General features: G+C 38.4%; 1 protein-coding gene across 4 annotated transcripts in view; it reads right to left on the bottom strand.

Moving 5' to 3' along the window:
• Positions 1 to 1,430: 1,430 nt before the first annotated feature.
• The window catches only part of Cdh6 (cadherin 6), a 127,494-nt gene continuing 117,140 nt past the window's right edge, over positions 1,431 to 11,784 (bottom strand). For all 4 annotated transcript variants that reach the window (XM_047556380.1, XM_047556382.1, XM_047556381.1 and 1 more), the window contains 4 exons: positions 11,579 to 11,700; positions 10,410 to 10,527; positions 10,058 to 10,309; positions 1,431 to 4,771 (listed from right to left, as the gene is read on the bottom strand). In XM_047556380.1, coding sequence (XP_047412336.1) covers positions 4,281 to 4,771; positions 10,058 to 10,309; positions 10,410 to 10,527; positions 11,579 to 11,700 — 983 coding nt within the window. In that variant the 3' untranslated portion in view covers positions 1,431 to 4,280. The remainder of the gene's footprint in view (positions 4,772 to 10,057; positions 10,310 to 10,409; positions 10,528 to 11,578; positions 11,701 to 11,784) is intronic.

Below are 11,784 nucleotides of genomic sequence, written 5' to 3'. Positions count from 1 at the left end.
TGTGAGTCAATGCATTTGCTCTAAGAGGGTATTGCTCTCCACATTAAATATGGTTGGGGTCTGATATTTTTAGTAGAGAATTATCCCTTTAGAAAATTATTCCATAAAGATGCCAAAGGGAGATTAAAAAATGCTGCACCCATAATAGTTGCTGAAATTTTAAGGAGACCATACTGTAGTTCTGTATTCTCTGGAAAAGAAAGCTGCTTGTCAGAACTGAGGAAATAGTTCATCTCCTGAAGATTCACATACCAAGTGTTAATCTTCCTACTCTTATCATCTGATAAAGAAGGTTGGGTTGTAGTGTTAATTTAAACACAGCCGACTGCTTGGATTTCAAGTCCCCTGCCACAATGTCACAATTCAAAAAAGATTTCATCTAGATAAGACATGAAAATTAAAAGTACACTAAAATGATCCTTTTCAGAGGATGCCTTTCAAAATAGTGGGGATCATGGCTTTGTAGAGTGTTCTTCCAAAGTAATTACATTACTTCAAAACTAGTGACTGGGATGAAAGAATTTATTTGGTGGTTCTGTTCCTTGGGAAAAATGAATTTAGCTGATAAGTGTGGGTACCTGATTTAAATATTTATTTTGCACCCCAGAATCAACTTTGTTCTCTCCTTTCAATGGTGTACTTTTTATAGTTCTCAAGCATATAAAATCTAAGAATGCCCAGTTGGTAGTTGGCACATCATTATCTCCAAGGAAATACCCATTCCAGGGCAAAGCATTTGATGTGAGATATTGTTCCGCAATTCAGGACATCTAAAATTTATATACTTAGAAGTAAAGTAATGGAAACATCACAAAGTTATTTTGGATCCACAAAATTTGGATGCTTTGAAGAAACAGATTCAATTTTTAAGAACTTCTTGCGCAACTTTTTAGGAGCTGAAAATGAAAACTAAGCCAGATATTTTTATACTATGTTAAAATTGAATCACCAGCTTTGTTCCATCTGAAAATGGAGTAATTTTGTAGCTGTGCCTCCCTTATGCACCCAAACTATAAAATAGGAAAGTTCTGAAAGAAATATATATTTACTGTGCTCAGATCCGCTCTCATATGGTTTTATGAAACCATTGTTGCTACGCTTTTGATTTATTTACTTATATGGGGGTGAATGTTTTCAGCAGGAAGTGGGTATGAAGTAAAGGGGCTTCAAACTTATGTGCCATGGCTTAATGTTTTAAAAACTTTAAATTATTATAGGGAGCATCTTAGTGGTTTAAAGAAACTCTTCCTCTTGCATACAGGGGGAAAAAGTCAAGAGAGGCTTCAATGTCCTTGAAACAATACTCTACACAAAACCAACCTGTTTCTGTTGAATGACTAAGTTTTTTAGTGATTAACTACTGAAATTTTACTTCTTTCCTCTTCTTCCATCTTATCACCAGTATCTAAAATGAGGACATAGATAATGTGAAAAATGAGATGAAAATGATTTTTTTTTTCTCTTCAGTAACCTTTCATGTTGACCCAGGATCTGGCACTTAACAAAATGTGTACATGGAGCAGTGTTTGAGCTGATATTTTGGTGGGAAGAAAATAAGACCAGGCAGGAGATTGATGGAACTGTGACTCTTACTGTTTGGAGGTTGTCAAGGAGAGACTCATAGGAAAATGCCACTTCGACTTGATCCTTATAGGACAGTGGTACTAAATATTCAACTCCAGGCTCAGAGCATCCAATTTTCTATAGATTTACTACACCATGAGCTTTTGTGGTAATATTAAACACTTATTTCAATATTTGGTCTATTAGCATGACACCATACCCTGCCAATTACATTTCAAATGTCCCACTGTAGAGCTACTTGAATTCACTTAGAAGGAGAAATTCAACTTTGCTCTAAAACATTGGCAATTGCTAATGTCAACCCTCAGAAATTCCAATTAACTCCACAAGTTCAGAAGGACAACTTTTGATGATACCTTTCCTTTCTACAGAACTATCTTTCTTGGTTCAATTTGTTACATGATGTGAATCACAAGGATAGAGCATTCTTTAGTTTTATAGTAAATTGTGTGATTAAGGTGCTGTTCTACTGCTATAACTAGTTCTTAATAATTAATTTTACTAAAATATCTTTTTCAACACTTACCTGTGACTATAATACCTACTAATTCATTACAGTGAAGCCCTCCTGTAACTTTTTGTATGCATTCCTCTGTGTGTGTATATGTGTGTGAGTGTGTGTGTGTGTATGTGTGTACATGTGTGTGGCTCTGTGTGTATGAAGAACTAAAAAAAGTAAATTATAAAAAGCTTGGAATAGCCCAAGCATGAAATGCTTATTAGGATCCAGGGCAGTCCATTAGAAATTAGGAAACCATTTGGGAAACACAAGGAATAATATGGTTGTAAAAAACTTTTCACTTGTTTTTTCACCCAAATTCCACATTTCTCTTGTTTTACAGGTGCCCACATTTACTTCCTGGGTAATATACATATTTAAACTTAACTGAACAGTAGTAGTATGTTTCCAAATAGAAAATATGTGCTGATGTGCCATTATCTCCAAATGGAAAGACATCTAGATTATCTGCAGAAAATTAACATTAATTGAAAATAAATCCCTAAGATTAATAAGTGAAGTCAGCACGTTCTCAAGTATATATTAGGGTTATATACACAGAGTCTATTTTAAAAGTTTTCAAACAAGGATGTTTTCATTACAGTACCTCGGAAATTTCTGATAACTGTACGATGTAAGATTCTAATGATAAAAGTCATTAGAACAGCCATATGAGATAAATGATTTGAACCTGCCAGAAGGATTAGTTCAGTTCACTTGGGTCCTCTGGATAATAACTGACTATGATGCTAATTGCATAATTAGAGAAATAATAGATTGGATGGATTTTACATTACTTTTCTGTCATGGTTTGAGACCATTACTTTATCATTAGTTCAGAGACCAGGATGGAAAGATTGCCGTGGAAGCAAAGTTAAAAACAATGGAAAAAAACTCAATACTTTTGAAAGTCGGCTATCATTTTAATTCCAATCTTAAACACTCTGTTGAAGGGAATCCAAGTTTGTAAGCATCCTTCAGTCATGAAATGTATCATTTTCATCATGATCTCAAGGATGTACATCTTTACCTGTCACATTGGCTAAGTATGTAGATGCTTCTGGATGTGAAGGGCAGAGTGTTAGGTTCATATGTGGCTGGCTCTAATCTCTCCCTGGAACTCCAAGAGGAGGATTTGAGTTCATTTAATCTAACTTTACTAAGCCAAGTGAATTATGTGGGAAGTATCTGAAGGATAAGAATTCTTGTACTTCACACTGATGCTTTCAGGGTATGGTGGAACAATACTGAAAACAAGTATGGACAATGAGTTAACATTTGTCTCAGAAAAATTCTTTCAGAGACTTTTAAGTAATTGTTCTTATTTTTCATTAGCCTATCGAGAGTTGAAACAATTTCAAGTGATCTGCAACACATCTGGTAACCAAAACTTTCAAATATGCTAAACATTTCCTTTGTTAACATCATTCGCTATTTTCTCTTTGTCTTTCTATGGTTTAATGGCAAACTCTTGCATGTCTCACATGTAACAAATTAATGAAGTCTTATTACTTTTCTGTTATTGTTATCTTTGAATGTTATCATTTCATTTACTTTTATTCCTTAAGAGAAACAAGAATCTTAAAACGTGGATTGGATGTTTTGAATAATAGCTGGTGCCAGAAAAAGTTCTCAAAACACAAACAAGATGGGCTGAATGTCATTTTAGATTCTTTGCAACAGGAATACTCTTATGTAGTTTATTATCTCCTTGTGAGCTGATAGAGAAGGAATGACTTCCCAGTTGCTCCTTCTTTATTATTACTTTTTAAAAACTAAAACTATATTTTTATCATGAAAGCACAATCCCTTCTCCCGTTAGCATGTGAAATGTACAGTGGGAGCAGTCTGCTGACCTGAGGCAATGGAGTCTAGTAAACGTCAGGCCAGCGATAGCCAGCAATTTCTAAACTCGCCCTGTGAGAACAAGTGAAAATACCGCTCCCCGTCCTCTCCTCCAGCACGTGCCTGTTGGGCTGACTCGGTTAACTGGATGCACTAAAAAATAAAAATTTGCCTTGGAAGCTCATAAAAGTGTACTAGAAAAAAGTCTCTAACATTGGATCCACACGGACTGCAGCCATTGGCTTTTGGAATGGGTAGAACAGAGAACCCTTCACGGAATAGTGGATAAATAGAAAGAAATAGCCACTTCACATATTTCAGTTTCGTACTGGAAAATGAAAAAGGCAACATATTAGGAGTCTTTGTCACTGTCCACCCCTCCATACATATCCGCCAGCTTTTTGAACCGAGGGCCCCAGTCACTAAGGTAATCATAGTCTTGATCTCCATCTGTGGTCACCGACTCCAGAGAGCTCAGGGAATCGGCCACAGAGCCGGTGCCCTCGTAGGCATAGGTGGCCAAGGAGTCGTATGGGGGGGCAGTGGGGTCCGTGTCATTTTCCTTTAACCTTTGGTTAATGAAATCTCTGACATCGGTGTTGTCACGAGCTGTTGGAGTCCGTCGGGGTAGAAAAAGAGCTTCAGGCACTATGTCCCTACGCAATTTGTTGTCCTCTATGGCTTCGGGATTCCTCAGGGTGCCGATATCAAAGGCCTGGGTGTCCTCCTCTCCACCACCTTCATCATTGTAACTGACAATGTTATCTCTGATGTCCTCTTTGGAAATGATCAAAGGCTCTTTCTTTCGCTGCCTCCGCAGAGCTGCAAACAGCACCACGGTCACTGGAAGAAGAAAACAAAACAGAAAAGGGAAGAGAAAGTTAATTTGGTGCCCAATTAATGTCAGGAAGAAACACTATGCCCCGAATGCGAAATTTTAGAAGTTTTCTTGAAAATGCAGAGTCAACCTTTACTTCTTTAAAGATGCATATGCCTCCATCAATAATCAGATCAGAACCCCAAATATTTGAAAGAAGGTTATAATTAAAATAGAGGATAAAACACCATCATACTTTGTCAGTAGTTCCTTTTTTGCTTGGAAACAGCAAACTAGCTTCATGGTAAGAAGAAATAAAATAACAATAATAAAAAAAGCACGGCCATGGTGAAAGTACCACAATAAGGGTGCAAATTATGCCAAACACCTAAAATGCCCTGAAACTGGTTTTGAGGACAAGGCTGGCACCTTTGAGATGTGTCAAAGGGCTTGCATAACTTCACATCGAAAATAACTTTTGCACTATGCTTTCTTTTTTTCTTGAGAAAAGTGTAAAATTAGTTTGAAACCCAAAGTAGAGATGTGAATGTTTGCATACCTCTGCTACATACAAAGCAATATGATTACAGATAATTCCTGGAGAGACCCAGATTCCGAGAGTCATTTTGGACCTCAAGATCCACCAACTTGAATGGGGCAGATAATAATACATATTCCATATTATTTCTGTTCAAGCTAGAGGAAATAAACATTTACATGACACTTCTTTTATTTTTCAAAGGTGCCCAGTCCATCGGTTTGTTGCCCAGAATGTTTGTTCTTTTGGCTTTTTCCTTCTAACACAAATTAGAAGTAAAGCAAGAACTACATTTAAATAACTCCTGATCTTTCTTCACAGCTGGTCTGTTGGAACAAAGCTGGCTACCTGTAGAGAGGCACATCTACCTACAAGTGGACCTATGGGTGGGAAATAAAAATTAGCAACAGCATACAGAGAAAACAGCCATTCAGAGCAGAAAATGCATTATTAACCTAGGTTTGTCCAGAGGAGTTTATTACAGGAAGTAGAGTAATAACTTTTTACTATTTCACCCATACATGGCCAAATTTTTATAAGCCAAGAAGACTGAATCTTTACAATAATAACTTTTTAGTGGGTGTGTACATCCACCTGTTTAATAAGGATGCTTGCACACTCATGTGTCTACTTTATAATTTTGGACATTAATAGTCATAATGATAATAGGTTACCTATTGAGAACTTTCTCCACGTCAAACACTGTGCTTTACACACGGAATTCCTACAAAGTAGCACCATCATTATAATCCCATTTTATATACCCAGGAGTAGAGGCTTAGAGAGGTCACATGTAGGAGCCATTCAAATCCTGGGCCATCAGACTCAAAGGCCCACATTCTTAACTGTCATGCTTGAAGCATATTTGATTCTATTTACAAAGGAAATGGAATTTTGCCATTGTCAAGTGTGTGGTTGTGCAACTGTCTGCAGTCTCTCTTGCTGCCAGGAGTATCGGATGCCTCACTGGTCATATCCACCCTGGGTATCCATTTGTTCTTTCAATAAATACTTATGTCATGCTTACTCTGTGCCAGATACACTTCTAGGTTCTACTGAAAAGAAAGAAAGAAAGAAAGAAAGAAAGAAAGAAAGAAAGAAAGAAAGAAAGAAAGAAAGAAAGAAAGAAAAAAGGATGCATAGTCCCGCCCGCTTTCTAAGTGTGAAAGCTCTAGAGTGGGCAGAGCTGTGAAATGGCACATGGAGACAGTAAAGGAACAATATGTATGATAAAAAAGGAAACTGTGAGAAGGTGATGAGTGTCATTCAATCAAGGAAAATATAAGCAGTACAAGGAGGGTAGGGGCTTCTCTGCAGGTTCTGGGGGCTGTGCCATGTTTTAGAGTGGTAGTCATGCCATTTAAGCAAAGACACGAGTAGTCATACAAGGATCTATGTGGCAAAAAGGACAGAGCTCTGGGAAAGGCCCCAAGGTAGGTGTGGGCCTGCCAAGTTTGAGGAACAGCCAGGAGACTCACAGGCTGGACCAGAAGGAACCCAGGAGAGGAAAGGGGTATGGACTGGCCCGGTTCCAAAGGGGCTGGGAGGCTTCCGAACACCTTTCATCTTTTCCTCCGTGGGCGCAGAGGTGTGGGAGACCTGCAGGGCTTTGGGCAGAGGGATGCCCATGATCTACTTTTACATTGGTTTCCAGTGTGACTAGAGACATGGATTGCAAAATAGAGCTGTAAGTAGGACAGTCGTTGGAATTAGACAATAGAACCAAGTCAGCTATCCCGCAAAGAATTCCACTCTGATATGCATGAGTTCTTTCACTTATTTAAGGCAAGATAGCAGGTGATTACCATTTCCTAATTCTTCTCCAGCCTAACATACGTAGATCTTTTATTCTAGTTTTATGCACATCTGAAAGTATAGCTCTCTAGAAGAGAGAAATCACATCAAACAATTCAAAGGCATTTATTCACAGCTTAATTCTTGTATAGCTAAAACTGTCCATATCTTTTTCTTATTAGCCCAAAGCACATCTGAACAGAATTTCTTAAGTATAATCATCTAGAAGGGAGATCTTTCTAAAGCTAATTTATAAACTGAAAAACGTGATTTCTAGACATGAAGGGTAAAAATACCTATGAAATGCCCTTACCAGGAACTGAGTCTCCCTTTTCCCTACTCTTATGGGGCCAGAGAATAGCAGTAAGATTTGTGTGTGGGTGCAGGCACTTGGGCAAATTTGTGCTCAAATCCCATCATAAAACTAGGAGATCACCAGATAGACTTTTAAAGTCTATTTTCTTAAATGTAAAAGAGAAGGAATAACATAGTACTCGGCATTGTTATCAGGAATGAGTTTTGCAAACTCTAAAATGTCACAGAGACATTAGATATAGTTGTTTTTTGGATGTTTTCATTGTCTAACTTATGTAAACACGAGAAGTCATGTGATCTACTTTTTTCTCTCTTTGGTTTGCTGGGGATTGGCCCCAAGGCCTCAGGTGAGCTAGGCAAGTGCCCTAACCACTAAGCAACACCTCCAGCCCTGATCTATGTTTCTTTCATTTTTTTTTGGGGGGGGAGTGGGGTACTGGGTATTGAACTCAGGGGCACTTGACCACTGAGCCAAATCTCCAGCCCTATTTTGTATTTTATTTAGAGACAGGGTCTCACTGAATTGCTTGGTGCCTTGCTTTTGCTGAGGCTGGCTTTGAACTCATGATCCTCGTGCCTTAGCCTCCCAAGCCACTGGGATTATAGGTGTGGGCTACCACCCTGGCCCGATTTACTTTCTTGACTTTGGTTTTCCTCATATATCAATGTGGTTTTCCTCTTCTGACCAGATACCCAGGATTGCCTTTAATTGTCCAACTGAAGTTTGGCCTCTTTGAGCCTGGAAATCACCCTGCACTCCATAGGGCGGCAGGAATGGAGTGCAGCATGGAAGCACCCAGCCTTGAGGGGAGAAAACCTGGGTTTGGAACTTGATTCCACCATCTGTTAAATGTGTGCCTTGACCATATGCCTTCACATCACAAAGCTGGATCCTCAGCTTTGATGTTTAAGGTGCAGATAAATATGTACCAGGTACTTCTGAGGAGTGAGAAAAACATTTGTATAGCTCCGTGCCCAGCATCTAGCCTATGGTGAGGGCACTTGGGTAAGGTCGTGCTCAAATCACATCATAAAACTAGGAGATCCAGAGATCTAGGTTAATGTAAATGGTTTGACCTTTCTGAGCCTGTTTTCTTATCTGTAAAAGAAAGGGAATGACACAATGCCCAGCATTGTTGTCAGGAGTGAGTTAAGGTTAAATTCCATTTCTCTCCTTTTTAAAAATTAGGTATAGTATTCCCAAGAGATGAGACAAGATATGGGAGGCACTGAGGTCAATTAGGAATAATGAAGAGACAGTGAAGTGAATTCACTGGAGGAAGGAAATGAAAAGGGAATAGAAACATAAGCTAGTTAGAAGGAAGACAATGAAGAAGAGAAAATGGATTAATGATGAAGGAAAGGAAGAATTTGGTTTAGCAGACGAGAGCTGGGTCTCCTTCCATGGACCATAAAGAGTCTGCGTACATGAGTATAGCCTTGACAGGCTTCTGAAAATACCCCTGCAAGTCAAAAAGAACATTCACGTCCTTCTCTTCCAAACAATTTTATAAACCCACACCGTTAGAAACACTGATTTTCTTTCCTTACTGTCAGTTTCTATTTATCCTATATTAAAATACTTTGCCCAAATCTTAGTTGACAAAGGGAAACACGGTTCTGCAGGGGAGTTTAAATTCTCCTATTATAATTAGCAGCATGGATTTGGAATGAAGCTCTCGGGCAGGGATCCCTTAGCGTTCTTTTCTTAGAGACACATAAGTCCTCTTTTACTGTTCTTGGAATGATTCTGTCTTCATTTTTCAGAAAGGGTTTTTCCCCCTGTGTCATCTAGGTGACTCAACTTCTGACTTTTATTTATTTTTTTCATCGCATAGGCAAGCTTTAAAAATCTTGCTTTTGTTTTTCAAAGGGTTGAAGTAACTAACATTTCATTTCTTAGTTCACAGTCATGGACTTGTTGAGCAATTTAAGCTCAATTTTTTGCCTTACTTGGTTGGGGGTGAAAATTTCATTTGAACGATTGTTAAACCTTGCTTTTTATTTTTATCACATTCATTTCTTTGGAGTCCCTGGTTTGTTCCCTTAATCACAGAAGTTTTTATTATTGAGAATCTGAAAATATTAGACATTTTGCATGTGATAACCAGAGAGCAAGGCTAAGAAAATAGTCATTTAAGTGGGTAGATCAAAATAAGTTTGCCAGGTTAAAGACAATTTCATCCTTTAATTTTTCCTGTGTGAGAGAGAAAAAGTCATGACACCATTCTTTCCACTTTTTCATTGATCATAAACTTTACCTTTGTAGATGTGGCCTTCACCACATACTCCATGCTGGGTGACTTTCACTCTTTAAAATTTAACACTATTTGCCAAGTTAAACATTCAACAACAAATGAAATGAAAAGACCATATTTATATTGCCCTTGAATCCCCCTGAGATTCATTTCCAGTCTGACAGACAAGATGCTCTTTTGGTGGACTGATTCCCCGGGCAAGCAAAGATATGGGCAAGTTCATTCTCCAAAGCCATTTCAAGCAAAAATGAGTTCATGTTTGAACAACACAGATTCTCAGCGTATAACTCTACTCACCTAGATCAGGCTGTATGCCTTAATGGGGGAGGCGGAAAAATCTAGAGTGTCACAGTAACAGTGTGTGCCCCTCACCAAGGGGAGATAGGATGCAGGGAGAAGCAGTTTACCTAGTAGGATCACGATGCACAGAAGGATGGCCACCAGAGCCCCCGTGCTCAGTCCCGTGGGGTGGATGAGGGCTTCCGCGTGGCAGGACTGCATGTTCCCATGGTGGTCACATGCACAGACCCGGACAGTCACTGTCCCAGTGCTGCTTTGGACTGGGTAGTCGTTGTCTGAAATGACCACAGGCAGGAGATAGGTGCTCATCTCGTGTCTATTATAGCCATTTTTCCGAGTTAAGATTCCTGCTGTGTTGTCTGGAACCAGAAAGCAAAGTGTTAAGTGTACCTGGACACTACGTTGTGGATTGGACCAATGGTGACGGAAATTGATACAGAAAGTAATGAACTTACTTACCTTTGTTATCTTGGATGGTAAAGTTTGAGCCACTGGCTGCTTCAGGGGCCAAAGAGAAGGAGAATTGGTGTCCACTGTAAGGGTCATCCTTGTCAACAGCGCGTAGAGTCTGAATCAACTGAAACGAAAACCGTACAGCAGCTATAAAGTTCTGATGATTCACAAGTGTTTCTTATAGTTTTGCAGCAAATTGCTTGATTTTATGATTTTTAATTCTAATTAAAAAATCGTAGCTTTTTAAAACTTCCAACAAATCCATTCTATTCAAAGAACCAATGGGTTAGAAAGTCACAGAGCATGGGATTAATTTCTCCTTGTGGGGTGCTGTTCTGTGTATTGTAGGGTGTTTAGCAGCAACCCTGGTCTCTACGCTCTAGATGCCAGAAGTACCTTCTTAATTGTGACAATCATCTCCAAACATTGCCAAATATCCCTAGGCAAATATCCTCACCCTGGTTGAGAAACGCTGATGGAGAGTGATACAAAGTTATAAAATATCACAATGACTGAAACAAGCTTGCAACCTGACTAAATGGCAGCACGGTTGGACAGCCCAATCTTGGCTCATACATAAGCTACTAACTTGCAAAAACTAAAAAGAAAATTGGTATATAAAACACAACTTCAGCTTCCCACTTTCCCATATACTTTAATAGCGCATTTCTATTTTGACCAACTGTACCATAATTTTTATATCACTGGCAGCAAAGACCTATTTCAGGTGGCAACAAATGGGTAAAATGGTAAAACATTCATGAATTTGTATTACTTGTACAGATGGGCAATGTAAATAAGTAAAGCTATGAATTATAGGCAATTGTAAAAGATATTCTAGTTGTTACTTTCAAAAAGATATGATAATTAAACTATCTGTTCACCAATAAAGATTTTTCCAATAACACTGTGACTAATCTATTTTAATGAAAACTTAGACTGATTTGGACTCAATATCAGTTTTCGAGAGTGATGAACTTCCAGTTCTTAAAAACTGTTTGTTCTCTTATGCAATTTAAACATTCACCCTAGTTCTTATTTATGGTATTAATCTTCTTAGCACTCACTTCATTGATAATTCAAAACTAGCCCTCAGTTCTGTGTAGCATATGAATTATTAGAAGACTTAAATTAATCTGACTTTCAACTTTAATGTACTTTCTTATGAAACTCACCTGATCTGCCTTTGCTTTTTCACAGACAAAGGTTTCATAGAACTCAGCAAATTCTGGGGCATTGTCATTGACATCTAGAACTTTAATATACAGAGGTACTCGGCTGCTTTGCTTTGGATTATCTGCCACATACCAAAAAGAAAGAGATAGGCATTTATATGTTGATCGTCAATTCCCTTTGGACAACATTCACTCACTCTCTCCTT

The sequence above is a fragment of the Sciurus carolinensis genome, chromosome 6 (genome assembly GCF_902686445.1).
Source record: "Sciurus carolinensis chromosome 6, mSciCar1.2, whole genome shotgun sequence".
In the NCBI taxonomy this organism is placed as follows: Eukaryota; Metazoa; Chordata; class Mammalia; order Rodentia; family Sciuridae; genus Sciurus; species Sciurus carolinensis.
This window is presented reverse-complemented; position numbering and strand designations above follow the sequence as displayed.